Below are 14,730 nucleotides of genomic sequence, written 5' to 3' on the forward strand. Positions count from 1 at the left end.
AGTGCCCAGCTGGCCACAGAGACCTTTTTCCCACTGTAGCATAAGGCACAGTGTCTAGAAAGAGGATGGCTGGGATTTTCCACAACGCTTCTGCTTTTAATTAGGGTAAGCGTTGCCGGCCATCTTTGTTTGGGTGTAAAAGCTCACCTGCTTTTAAATATTTCTAAAGCTACCATTAAAACAGCCTAAATATAACACGCACACAGTTGCATCTTGGGATGAATAAATTATGTGTCCCGAATGAGAGAATGAATGTATGTGTGAGACAGAATGTGAGAGTGGGTGGAAGCACTCATATGGTGTGTGTGGGGGGTGCATAATTAAGCACAATGAGGCGATACAAAAGACCAGACTGGTGGTAATTGCCGAGGTGAACGCGGCGAGCATTGGCAGCGCCCAGGCTGCCGAGCCGGGGGGCAAGAACAGAGGGAAGGGCAGGAGGAGGGCACCGAGCGCCTGCTGCTGCAGTGTGACCCCAGGTCTGCCTGCCAGAGAGGCTGCAGGGGGACGGGGAACGTCCCAGCACATGACTTTATGAAGGAGACAGCAAAATCAGCACCAGAGCAAACACTTGTGCTGTCTCCAGGTATTCCTGTTTCCAGCCGGCTGGCTGGACACCTTGCCCTGTCTCTGCATTTATCCTCACAACTTTCTGGGGAGGTGGTGAAGTGCTATCCCTTGCTCCTGCGGAATGGGAGCGGAGGAGCCTCAGCCTCCATGTGTGAAGGCAGCTGGAGCGCATCCAGTGGATGCAGCTCCAGGAGAGCAGGCAGTCATGGCACACCCACGCAGGCAGGGTGCCCATGTGAGCACCAAACCAGCAGTTTTTCTGAGCAGCAAAGCCCAACAACCAGGAGGAAAGCCTGGAAAATGATGTGGCTCAACAGCCTGCAGAAGTCAAGCTGGGGTCCTTCCTCAGGGCTGCACCTGTACCTTCAAATATCAAATGGAGCACGAAACCAGGCAGAGGCAAACCTGCCAGCTGAGTGTGGATTTAGCACTCTTGGGTCCAGCTTAGCGCCACTTTCAAACTACCTTCTCCAAAGCCAAGAGGCGACAAGAATAACTCAGCTTCCTGCGATCTCCTCCCTCCACCCACAAAAAAACTGAGCTGCTTCTCCTGCCCACTCTCCTTAATCAGAATAATTACTTGTTTTTCTTTAAAGTCAGATTTGGCTACATTTAGTGAAATTTCCAAACTGCCGGATGTTGTGTGATTTTTGCTAGGCTGCCGTTTTTCACAAAGTATGTGACTTTGCCATGAAACATCTCAGTTTACCATACAAATTTTGTGCAGAACAAAAATAAGATCTTTTACTTCTGTCTCCCTTGGGTAGCATGGAATCTTTGGTTATAATTACCACAGGTGTAAAGCTCTGCCTACAGAGGCCATCCAGATTACAGGGAATTTTAGCAGCTGGCATTCCTGTGAGCCAGTGGATCTGCACATGCAGACACCCAGCCAGGGCCTGGGCTGCTGCCGCCAAGATGCACTCAAATGTAGCAACAAACAGAAAAAAAAAAAGTCTGGCCAAATTTAGAAGGGTGTTTTCCTCTCAAAGTGCTCTGCAAGGAGAAGTGGCTAGTGAGAATTTATTAGGACAACAGATGCATTAATTTTATCTTGAATTTCGAGGCAAGAATTGGAAATGAGGATATCCTACTAGGTGATAAAACTGTCTGTCACAAGACCCCCGAGTACATGTCACTTGCAGAGTGCCTGGAAAACACGCGATGAAAGAAGTTGGTGGAAGGGGGTGGGAGACTAATGCTTTCTGGAGCTCAGTGGCTTGGACCATCACACTTTGTTGTATTTGTTCAGACAGGGAAAACGTGGGAGGTGGTGCAAGCATGCTGTAACAAGAGAGAGATTCTGTATTTATCACTGCAAAGACTAAACACAGCAAGTCACATTACTACTGCAGGGAGAGGAGACTTGCTAAGCCCAGTGCCAAGGGGTCAGGGCTGCTCCTCAGCCTCCTCTCCCAGTGGCTTCCAGCAAATATGGGGGCCAAAGCGAGAGACATCCCTTTGTCAGGAAGGAGCAATCCTGCTCTTCTGTCGTGTACCCAGCCCACTTGCTGTGGGCGAGGGACCAACACTTTCCTGAGACATGCACACACCACGCACAGCAGCTATTTGGATACACATCCCTTCCTGACTGAAAACTCATGAAATCCAGGCTTTGGGAAAATGTTTGAAGGCTGTGGGGCTGTTGGAGTGGGACAGCTTGTTTTGCTGCTGCTGGGGCAGTTAACTGTCAGTAAGTGTCCGAGGAGCAGCAGAGAGGATGCCTGAACCCTATGCACCCGCATGCTGGTCCTGACAGGTGCCCAGAGCCCAGGTGCAGCTGGGGCTTTGCTCAGCAATCAAAGGGAGCAGCACTCGGCAGTGTAAACAGTGGGATGTGGTGGGAGCAGTGCAGCACCAACCGAGGAACAGCTTGGATTCACGGGGAAGGAAGGGCTGCACACTACTCTGTCTACACGGGCTGATGCCGGTACTTCCGATGCCTGGAAAGCTGCCGCCTCCACATCCTCTGCTGGCACACAAGCATTTCCTAACCCTCCACAGCACTGGAATGAGAGAAGGTATCCAGGTATCCATACCCTCCATCCCCTCGAGCACAGGTGAGCACAGCCCTGGGGCTGTAACCTCACAGGGTTTATCCAGGGAGAAGAGATGCACGGCAGGGCAGTGAATGGAACACCCTCCCTTCCTCTCTTCTCTGAAGAACAAAGTGCCTCCAGCACACCTGAAAAGGCAGAATGCTTAGTTTGAACCCCACGGTGGTTCAGATAAGCTGCCAGACTGTGTATACAAAGCTGCCAAGAGCAGTTTCTTGCCTCTGCTGTTAAGCCTTCCTAAATCCATCTCCATTTCCAGATGGATCCTACAAACTGCCTCAAACTCAGCAAAAGGGCCCAAGAGTAGCAAACAGCAGACATTTGCAAGGAACTAAGACAACTCCAAAATGAGATTTTGGAAAGCCTTCCCAGTTTGCAGAGCAGTGCCTTCTGCCTCTTGCCCAGTCTCTTTGAACAAGTCAGTGCAGGAGAGGTTTCACAGAAAGGCAAAAGGACCGGGGTGTGAAATGTGAACACAACTTTCCAAGCAGCCCAGCCACAGGCATTCATGTGCACAAGTGTCTGTGAGCTGAGAGAAGTGAAGTGCTCCTTGCACAGAGACACTCCTGTAAACTTTCTGGCACATGCATTTTCAGAAGACCTTTGGAAATCAGCTGCCATGTGTTCATCCTAAGAAGCTGTCACAACACTTTTCTGGAATACAGCTCTGATTGTTAAACCATTGCTGGATACTGAGGCCAGTTTTGCACAGATATTGGTCTAGTCCTATACCTTGCTAGGAAATATGTGGTGAGCTGTGAATTGGTTCCTCAGTGTTATGGAGAAATATGGCATTAGAAGCACCTTGTGCTTCGTGACCTCATGGCATTTCCTCTACCTTGTTCTCTTTTAGAAACACATAGTCACTCCCTAGATCTCCCTTATTTTGCTCTTTACTATTTAATGGTCACTGTTATGGCCAGAAGACTGAGAGGAACACACCTGCCACATGAAGAGACAATGAAGCTAATTGCATGTACAGTGCAATGGTTTTTTTCATCTTCATATGTATCCTCTACAGAATAAACTTCACCAAGCTGAAGGATGGATGGGGATGGCTTTTCTCTGTGCACCCTGGACGTTAATGTACTGTATATCTGCATACAGGTTGTTTATCTATTCATGTGGGAGTTACAGCGATCAAACACCACAGAATGGAAGAATTATTAGGTAGCTGATCTAGTCCCAGAAGAGCAGGATGCTACAATTCAGAAAAAAAAAAAAGGAAAGAGAAAGGAAATATAGTCTGTACTTACAGTAAATGACAGGAATGAAGAAAACAAAGTCCCTTCATCATATCTAGACAGTTTGGCCAAGACTCCTTCCAAAATGGTGACAAACTACAAAGACAAAAAATACTGCAATTATTTTTAATAATTGGACAAAGGTGTAAAAATCTGCATCACCTTCAAAGGAACCAATGGACCTCTAAGCATTGCCAAAGGAATGGACCACCTCTCCCTGAGCACAGTGGACAAGGAGTGGGGAGAAAGGAGTGTTTCCTTTTGGGTGCTGTGGTGTACCTCTTGCTGACTGGGATCCCCCCTCAGTGTCCTGGGTGGTGCAGGGACACGAGGTGGGGGCAGTGTGTGGGGAATCCAGCAGAGCCTCTCTGGCTGGGGAAGGCTGTGGTTCCTGCTCCCAGTATGCAGTGGCAAGCACGCAGCTAGCTGGGTATTCTTGCAGAAGAATTGAACTGGCATATGTTGGCGGATTATGTTTAAAGGTCTCCACTGTATAATAGGGATGACTTGTTCTCAGAAAGTTTGAAACTAGAGGAAAACACACCCCACCATCTTTCTCCTTACATACCAATTCCCCTCCGTGTTCGCACAGCACACCAGACCTACACAACCACCCAAGGGGAATGCTGGCAGCTAAGCTACAGAAGCTGACTCCGATGAAAAACAATTTCCAAACAATTAAACCTGACATTTTGGAATGTATTTCCCACTACTGTCATCTCTAAATTAATTTCTTAGAAGAGCATATGGTGATCTTGCACAAGATGAGCTATTTTGTCCACACAACCTCGTGCGTAGGAGTGGTGACCACCTCTGCATGCCACCCCAATGGCTCTGCAGCAGCATTTAGCAGTGCCACCCCCTGACTGCAGCTACCCCAGTGCTGTGGGGTGATGCTGACCATGGGCTGTTACCCCATTAACCTAACACCCATTCCTTAAAGCCACTTCTGGCCCAGTATGGCAATCCTCCTAGCAGAGTACTACGTCTCATGCAGCTCCTTATCAACAAAGAGTCACCATGAAAGGACTGGGAGATGTATGATCCTGCCTGTGAGAAACAAGAAGCCAATTCAACATCCTAATGTGTCACATTTTAATGGAAACGCACATATTAAAGATGTTAACAGTGAATCACTTCACCTGAAGCTGAGGGTTACCTTTGCCACTAGGAGTGTTATCATTTCTTTGACGGTTTCCTCAATTAGTTCATCTATTTTTGAATGGTACTGGTGCTAAAGAAAAATAAAAGGAGAGGGGGAGGAAAATATTAGCATTGATCACAGCCAACAGCTCTACACTTGTCAGTCTCTTCCCTTGGTAAGCCACAATAAATAGTATTAAATCAAAGAATTATGCAGCTTATTATTACCCTGGGCCCCACTGCAGTGGCCAGTGACTACTTACACTTGTAGGAGAGACCTTGAGTTCAGGAGAATCCTGCATCAGTTTTGAAGCCTGGGCAAACCCTGCCCGTTCTGTGTGCCCACAGCTCTGGGAGCCATGTGTGGATGTCAGAAGGGAGCCTCTACCATCCCTGTGAGAACCAGCACCCCGTGTTCCTAGAGATTCTGAAGCCCCTTTGCTCCACTCTGTGGGCATTATCCTGTCCTGGCACATGGATTGCAGCAGACAGTGGGATACACCTGCTGCAGGAGGGGCACAGGCAGCCCCTTCCAAGGGCACCACAAACCACCCAGCCCTCAGCATGGAAATGGGGGGGATGTGCTGCTCCAGGAGACCTTGCAGTGGGCTTAACCACTGGGAATGGCGCAGCACCCCTCCCACCTACTGCAGCAAAGCAGCTGAACCTGTGCTACCCCAGCTTCAGCAGGCACATGGCCCAAGTTAACCACTCATTCCAATACTTTGCTGTTTTGTACTGTGAGATAGATTTTAAAACCACTCAACAAACCACGATGAGCCTTTTTTGTCCCATGCAAAAGGCAGTGCAGCCCTGAGCCCTGGGCAGTGGCAGATCCCGTGGCAGTGGCTCAGCACTGGCTGACCAAGGGCTGTGCCTGCAGCACCAGCGTTTCTGAGTCTTCAACCCAATTTCTGCACACGCCAAACCTTGCTTAGCTTGGGAGCTCTGATGCAATCAGCTGCAATATGGCTAGAATAGGTACTAAAATACAGTCTTCTACTAATTTAGAAAAGACCTGTTTCCAATACAAGATTTAATTAGTGAAAACATACAGTATATTCTTATTTTCAATGGACTGAGAAAATACTGATTATGACTGCTTTCCAACACAAAACATTTGATTTTTCAGTCAAACATTTCAAGCACTGGTGCTAGTCACTATATTCATTACCACTTGGCATTAATATTGTTTTAAAATGTTAACATCAAATCACATTGAAAGAGACAAATCTGCTTTAAATACTAATCAGACTTTGGGAAGGAAGACTGTGAGGGCTTTACAAATGCTAGCTGCTGGTCTCAGTGTATGATCGGTACTCTGAACTGCTCTACAGCTTGGGGATTTTTTTCTACGGCAGTAACATTAATATAGGAATTTGGGAAAAAGAAAATAAAAGTAGGACACACTTACCCACTCTTTTGCAAACTTTTCAGATGATTGGGGACAGAAATAAAGAGGAAAGTGCAAAAGACAGGAAAAAGAACATATGAAGATAAACAATAAATAAACCAAAATCTTTTAAAAAAAGAGACGTATGAGAACAGCAGCATCATGCACAGAAACAATAAGCAATGGAAAATGAAATGGGGTCAAAACCTCCTTCGCTGAAATGCCAGAGATCGCTACCTGTAGGATTTGGTGGCAGTAAAACAGCGGGAAGGGACCAGATTGTAGCTGACACCTGGCACTCTCTCATGGTTTTATTTGGCTCCGGAGAGGAAGGGAACCGGCTGTCCACAGGCAGGGTTCAGCCTTGGGGCAGCCACCCAGCCCTCACCAGGGCAGCAGGGCCAGGGCAGGGGACATGGCACAGCACCAGCCCAAGGCCTGGCTGGGGGCACTCAGAGCCTCACCTGGGCACGAGGACAAACGGGCACGGCCACGCCACAGGCTGCGATCTGCTGGGCCCACGCGGGGGAAACATACACGAACAAGCGGGTGATACTTGCATTGGCAGCTCCCATTCCATGTCCTGCTTTGCAGGTCAAGACATACACAAGTCCCTTATGGGATCATAGTTATGATTAATCTTTAATGCAGAGCTAGGCCTTATCAGCTCCCAGGATTGACCTGGCCTTTCCCAGCACAGCTGGAATGAAGCTGTGGGGCGACAGGGACCTGTAACAGCTTGGTACAGGTAGAAGCTGCTGATGTGCTTAGCAGACACAGCCAGGACTTCCTAAGGGAAATGGAGAAGGGGTTGTGCATATATTGGGGTGTCTCTCCCATTATGTTTTCCTTCTGCAACTGCATTTTCTGTGTGTGTAAAACTTTGCAAACAAGTATTCAGCTAACTGCTTTCATCATGTAAGTCATGAGTTTGAATTCAATCATGACTAGCTATGTGCAAAGCAATTCACTGTGAAATGCACTGACTGATGCATGTTCAATAACAAGCTTGTTTCAAAAGCAAATAAGAGCCCCAATGGAATAAAACCACAGCTCTGAGAGCAGGACAGGAGCCTGTGCATGCACCGAGGTGGTGTAGCAGTACCCTGAGCGCTCATTCCCATCGCAGCCGCAATCCCCAGGGCAGAGTGAGCCCCAGTGCCCTGGCAGTGACCATGCAGGACAGGGCCTGCCCCAGGCAGCCACAGCCATGTGCACCCTGTGCCACCAGTGCCACAGCCCCAGCTCCACCTCGGGAAGGGGAGCCTCGGCCAGGACAGGTCAGAGACGGCGGCCGTTTGGAAAGCGAGCGCCTGGTGCTGCTACAGATGCCTGGCTCGCAAAACCAGCAATTCCAACACTCCTTCTACATTCTTCATGGAAACACTCAAGGTTAAAGATCACAGAGCTGGTTTGCTTTACCCAGCATAGCCCCCACTCTCGATCAAGTTCATCATAGCTTTCTATTAGCTCAATTATTACAATCCATAATCAGTGCACTACAATGATTCAACTTGACTTTATGTGATGAGTATCTTGCCTTGTCATGTAACAGATTGTGTGTATGTTGTATTTCTCTAAGGACCATCTGACCTTAGATATTAAATAGAAACATACTAGACCAACTGAGAAACATTTAATACATACATTTATCCCCTTAGATGTATTAAAAATTCAGAGGAAAAATAAATATTTAAGATGGTAAAGTATGTTTACCAAATGTTTTAACAGCTGCCTTTAGAGACAAGGAAATGGAATGAAATGATGGGTGTTTGTTTCACAGGGTAATGCTCGCAAAACGCATTCAAGTATCTGCTAAAGTGAGTGTGGCTGAAGGTAGTGTGGAAGGGAAGGCCTTTGGGGTGGGAGGGAAGCCACAGAGCAAGGTCAGGTCTAGGCAAGGAAGGTGCCAAGAGAGTCTCTGCCCAAATACAGATTGAACTGTCAGAAAAATGTGTGGATTGTTTCTAACAAAAATGTCATCTCTGGTTAGGTCTGGGCCAAAGGCCTCACCTGAGCTCTGTGGTGGGCATTGTGAGCCCTTTTTGCTGCCATTGAACTGTCTGCACAGGGACACAGGCTGGAGGAGCCATGTGCCAGCTGGGGCACTGATGGATGGTCCCATCAGCGAGATTCTGTCCCTCCCTGTCTGTCCATTCCTCTCCTTGCTGACCTGTGCAGCTGCTACACACCAGAGATGGGGGGACAGAGGGACTCAATGAGGCACCGACCCAGCTCCCCATATTACTGAGAAGGACATAGGCTGGAATCCCAGGCTCCCATGCCCCTGCTGCATTTCCAACTGGCTCATCACTTCCAGTGGGACTGGACGAGGCAGGGTGGCATTTTGTCCTCCTCTCCCAGGTTGTAATGACAGATCTACATGGGAACTTTTACCCCCCTCAGCCTGACCACCTTGGCACACAGGTTTAGACAGCTTCAAGAACAGGAGATGGAGATAGTCAAAACACAGAGTGGCACAAGTGAATGGAGGGGGAGGTAGTAATACTACTTAAAAGAAAAAAAAAAAAAAAGAAAAAGGGAGGGTGTATAAGATACTGCAGCCCTAAATGGTAACCTATGCACCAATAATTTATGTCTGCTTTACAGGTTCCATTAGTTTAGCTATCTGTTAAAAACCTCATGTCCCAGCAACTGCTGCTTGCCACAGGGGTTTAGCTGTCTCGCAGCTGCTGCACCAAACACCTGCTGGAAGTGGCCCAGGCAGATTTGCAGCTGATCCCAGCTGCAGCTGGAGCAACCACACAGCCACCTCCTCCCCTGTCTCCTGCAGTCTGAGTCAGGCTGAACCTGCAGTGGGACTGATGCTCAGAATTTGGAGGAAACTGTGGCAATCAGGGAGCATCACATGTCAGCATGGAAAGATGCAGTGAGTGCCTGGTCACACGATACCCGGGCACAGTGCTGATGTGATCAGTCTTGGGCCATCTGAATACTTAACCTGGCAGTTTAATGAATGCAATGAGCCTCCCTTGTCTTCATGATCTCCAAAATCTCCCTGTTCCCAGGGACTGTGCCAGTATAAGGGTTTGATCCTGGTTTGCAGTGGGGAACATCACAAACATGAACCTTTGCAGCTGACGGGGTAGATGCTGCAGCAGCTGCAGGCTGAGGGATTTGGGGAGACACATGGGTATGAATATGGAACAGAAAATGGTAGAGAAGTTCATGTCCAGACCTGGACAACAAAAGCCCACTCAAGATCTGCTCCAGCTGACCTGGAGGACAAGGTAAGACCTGATGATGGGCAGTATGAAATATCTTACAAGGTGCATGTCACAAATAAAATGTCAGAACTGAAATATGTATAAGAAAAATAAAAAGAACAGCTGAATCTGATCCAAACACCACTGACATCAGGGCAGAGAGCCCTGCTACATCCAGTGGCCTTTGGAGCAAGTTCTTTCAGGGGAACAAATTGAAGTGAACAACTGAAAAAAACACAGGAACAACTAGCAATGATTCACTGCAAAATCTGACCATGGAAAGCTGTAGTGAAAAGGCTTATCTAGGAAATGCTGACAAGCAGCGGACTAGGTGAGCCAAACAGTATTTGTGAATTTATTCTAGACTGGTATATGAGTATTCAATTTGGCTTGAAGTCACTGGAGCAAAATGAGCATTCTGATGCATTTAATTCATTCCAATTTGCCATGTCTTTCTAATTCATAGGTCAATTCACAGAAACTTCAATCTGCAACTATGGCTTCAGAAGAAAATAAAAGTCAGCAATTAATTAAAACAGGTTTGTTATTTGGGAACTTGAGTCATTATGAACCTGGAAATCCAGAATGATCAAGTGTGCTGATTACAGCCAGTACTCGAGGAAGGCAAAGCAGCTGGAATTTCAATCTACTTTTGGAAGTTCTTTATTTTTGTAGGTTTTTTTTTTTCCTTACATGCATCACAGCAACAACTTGGCAGTTCTGTTTTCCTTATGTTTTTCTACAGAAAATAGCCATACACAGAAAGTGTGTTGCTGACACCTGGCTCCAAGGTGCAGTTAATGACTCAATTTGTATGGTCATCATGCAACAACCAAGCTTGAGAGATACCGTATGCATACCACAGTCCTTGCAAAAAGCCACTCCTAAGTGACAGGGATTCCGAATGTTTCTATTCATTAGATTTGAGAGCAACCCCCTGTACATTCATCTGCACACTCTCTATGGAAGGCTAAATCCACAAACGATACAACGTCTCTGAAACGAGCACAACAGGAGACAGGAAATTTCATGACATTGCCTTTAAAAGCTGTGAAAGGAAGAACCTGCATTTTTACCTCTTGGCCCATTTCCATACTGCAAAGCTTTGTAGACTGAGCTTTGGCATCCACCATGACATTAAACATGGTGCATATTGATTGAGGGACTCGGAAATCTGTTGATCGGCTGGTTTTCTGCAGTTTTACTTCAAATGCAATCCTTGTTCTGTGAAGGAAAGTAGAAGATGATGTTTCAGTTGCTTTTAAACATACTAAGACAATAAAAATAAATTTGAAACAATACTGAGAGGAGTTTGAGAGCCAGAAAACTGAATGCTGCTGGGAGTGCCACAGTGCAATTGTTACAAATGTGCTTTTTCTAAAAATGATTTTCCTGTTTAAAAAGAAACCCCCTTTCCAGAATACACATTATTTATAAAGTGTTCAACAGTTTCAGGGAAACTGTGACTCTCTTATGCTTGATAAACAGTGTGATGATGTTACAAACAGCAGTGTCAATGCACACCTTTAATTTGGTTTCATTAGCTGATTAATAACCACACCCTGCTGCACTGAAGCTCCTATTGCTCCCTGACAGCAACTACAAATAACAGAAGCTCCTTCATTGCTTGACTGTAAGGACACTGCCAGATCATTGCATTTATAGTGATATGATAGTATTTGCTTACTGGAAGTTCTTAATTGTCTTGTAAGTTCACAGAAGTGGTTTCCCTGCACCACACACATTCACCAGATTGTATCTGCAAAGCATGCACAGGCACAGGCATATGAACACACCTGCATCACCCACCTCCCTGCTCTCCTGAGGTTTCACTGAGATCAAATCTGACATCCCTGGCAGTAACAAACCATGATACATCCAAACCTTTGTTAGGCCAAAACCTACAAAATCTGATCCTATGTCCTATTTTAAATACCAAGGCATTTGTGAGTCTAACAAGGGAATGCTTTCCAGTGTGGTGGGCATTGCCTTGCCTTTTTTCAGAGCCCCTCTTCATATTCCAGAGGTACTTCACTAATCTAACCTAACACAGAACAATTATCACATCACACAGAATCTGCCAATAAATTAACATAGGAGCTTCAATTTAGAAATAACAAATAATATCAGCTGCAGCTCAGGAATAATTCTGAACTTAAATGATCCTCCAAGGGTTATGCAAATGAAAACTCATTTATGAATGTGAAGCTCCCGTTCTGGGGATCAGATCTGAGCTGGTATGTAGGTCCTTCTGCCTGGATTTATTAGTGAACAGGCCTTCCTTGCAAGGGCTGCTTTCCTGACAGCCCTGAAATACAACCCAGTGTGGAAGGCAGGGTGGCTCCTCCATGGATTCAACAGTTCAGAGACAGACGCGAAGAAAAATGTTGTGTCAAACTGAAATTGCTAAAGAAACCTTAGCCAGGCCCTGTTTGCAGGTGATATAAATAGGGAAGGCAGCATATTGGTTTACATCAGCAATGGCATTTGAACTGATTTAATTACCAGTGCCAGATTTAGCCTGGACTCGGGGACTAGAATGTTGATAATTACTGAAAGGACCCAAGGAGACTGGGATTTTCCATCTCCTCATGGAAAGGAGCATGTTCCTACTTATGCTCACAACCATTATATATAGTTGTACCAATACAAGCTGGGCCAGGTTTTTACAGAGGGACAACACATTTGTAGAAAGGTTGAGGCAAATCAGGGAAAAAAACCACCTGGCTTCCAGGCACACAAGCTCTTCTTTAGATGTACCTGGAAATTTGTTTATTTTTCCCAGTTAGCTCAGCTAACTTGTTCTGATTTTTACAGATCATTGCAGCTATAAGTGTGCTGTAGGGACAGCAAAGGGGCCTTAATCCCAAGTGAAAAAAAGAAAAAAGAGAAAATAAGTTTCACTGGTGGTGCTAGAGCAGAGAAGAGAGCAGAGCTCCATCACTGGGTTTTCTCCTAAAACACAGTCTGACAACTGAAAGACAACTAAAGCTCAGTGTTTGTGCCAGACACAGGACCAAAGATGGGCTGCTGCAATAAATTGCTCTATGTCAAAGATATTAAATGCAACACATCTCATTGCACTTAAAATGCACCAGGGTTTATTCCAGAATGGTGAGAGAACAAGCCTCGAGCTATCTGCCTTCCTGCCTGCATCTCAGGGATTGAATGTGCCTTCCCCTGTGCTGATACTGCACATCCAGGCTAGTGAGGATTGTACTGAAAATAAATGCCACACTCACACTTGCAGAGTGGCCAGGAAAGTGTGGTACAGGACAGCCACATCACACCCTGCAGTTAATATTAGCATGTATTGACTATATTTGGTATCCATTTTTTCTCTGGTTCATCTCTTTGTCTACTAATTTTTGCACAAAGAAATACCAAGTTCATTTTTTCTTCTTGCCTTGTTATCTCTGATGCAAATGGACATAAATTGCAGTGGAAAAGTTGGAAATTTAACTTCAATATTTTGCTTTCAAAATGACAGCTGCCAGTATGTCTAAAAGTTGCTTAAAGATATCTCTGTTTTGGAAGATCTGCAGGTAACTATGCTATAATGTGGCTGATGATACAACAGCTTTTCCCAATCAACGGCAGACGTGAAACCTGTGTGCCAAGCAACACACTATCCCACTTTTAAAATAATTTTTTCTTGGTTTTTTTTCATGTATCTGTGCTTTTTAGGCGGGTGCTGGGATCTTTCTTGTGGGTATGCCTTCAGCAGTCAGAATCATCACACCAAACTGCATTTACAAAGATGTGACCTCACTGAAAATAAGTAATTACTACAAAGCACAGAAAAATGGGTGATTTATTGCCTTACTGTGAATAAGCACTCAGTCTCAACAGACAAGTGCCTGCTTGGGAGAGTCCACGACTGACAGCAAAGGGGTGAATTCCAGTTTTAAGGTGGAATAGCTTTGCATCCCGTGAGCTCTTGTGAGAACCATGCCAGGATCCCTCATGGGCACCCACCTTTTCACACAGGACTCGATCATGTCACTCGCCATCAGCTTCAAGCGCTGCTCCAGGTGCTTCCCAAACTCCTCCTCAGGCCAGTGCAAATCCCGAATGAAGGTCTGTAGGGCATCGAGTTTCCAGAACATATCTTCTGAGGTGCCTGATCCATTGCTGGCAGGACAAAATGAGAACAAAAGTCAGAAGTGGCATCGGGGTCTTGGCAACCTGATGTGGAGACCATTCCTGCAACAAGTGTAAGGCAGACAGCAGTTTCATACACAGGACAATGCTGGCCATCTCCACCATCAGGATTTTGAGTTTTACCATACAGTTGCCTAATCTACCTTGCTGTCATCACCCACAAAACTTTCCAGACCAGATGAGTAAGACAACATCATGAATTACACACATTAACGGGAAGAACGTGTGTATGGTAAAAATCAGCCTTAGTTAATAACCACATTAATGTATGTGATTATTAAGAATCAAGGCCAGAAATTGTGGGAGAAAATCCTTGATCAATAATAACTGCCATACTAGGCTGTATGCAGTTATTAAGATTTAGGGTTTCATGCAATTCTCCCCCCTCCAAGTTATATCTTGGGTTTGCCTTGTCCCCCCAGTGTGGCCCCGTTTCCAGGTAAGGGACAGTGCTAACAAGTGGTGAGCGAGGACACACTTTATCTCTTGAACAGCTGAAAAAAAATTGGGGTAAGTCAATTGAGCTAAGGGTACATCTCATATCTCATATCCAGGAGTTTCGGCAGGATTTACTGCTGCACCTTTTTCTTTGCAAAGGCAATTACAGGACAACAAATTTACATTTTTAAAAATTTATTTTGCAACAACTTTGGTCTGCCACAAAATTCTCAATTTCTTTCCCAAGCACATATTCTTGTACCCACACCCCTGCCCAGATGGAAGTCTTTAGTCCTGCAGTGTGTAGCTACACTAGCTCTTTTCACAGTATAATTATATCTCAAACCTCCACTTACAGAATAAAAATACAGGACTGGATTGCACTCTGTTTGTGCACAGAAATTTATGCATCTATAACCCTTTTCTCTCCCTCTCTTCTTCTCCCTCACTTTTTTTTTTTTCCAGAACAATTACCAAGGGAGCTTCAAGAGTTT

General features: G+C 45.7%; 1 protein-coding gene across 8 annotated transcripts in view; it reads right to left on the bottom strand.

Annotated features, from left to right (window-relative positions):
* CADPS (calcium dependent secretion activator) overlaps positions 1-14,730 on the bottom strand; it is a 204,182-nt gene that overhangs the window by 25,468 nt on the left and 163,984 nt on the right. For 4 of the 8 annotated variants that reach the window (XM_054515999.1, XM_054515998.1, XM_054516001.1 and 1 more), the window contains 5 exons: positions 13,613-13,768; positions 10,711-10,858; positions 6,429-6,443; positions 5,031-5,105; positions 3,884-3,967 (listed from right to left, as the gene is read on the bottom strand). In XM_054515999.1, the coding sequence (XP_054371974.1) occupies positions 3,884-3,967; positions 5,031-5,105; positions 6,429-6,443; positions 10,711-10,858; positions 13,613-13,768 (478 nt within the window). The remainder of the gene's footprint in view (positions 1-3,883; positions 3,968-5,030; positions 5,106-6,428; positions 6,444-10,710; positions 10,859-13,612; positions 13,769-14,730) is intronic. The other 4 variants (XM_036390827.1, XM_036390824.2, XM_054516002.1 and 1 more) reach the window with 1 other exon arrangement.

This window comes from Molothrus ater, chromosome 11 (assembly GCF_012460135.2).
Source record: "Molothrus ater isolate BHLD 08-10-18 breed brown headed cowbird chromosome 11, BPBGC_Mater_1.1, whole genome shotgun sequence".
Lineage (NCBI taxonomy): Eukaryota > Metazoa > Chordata > Aves > Passeriformes > Icteridae > Molothrus > Molothrus ater.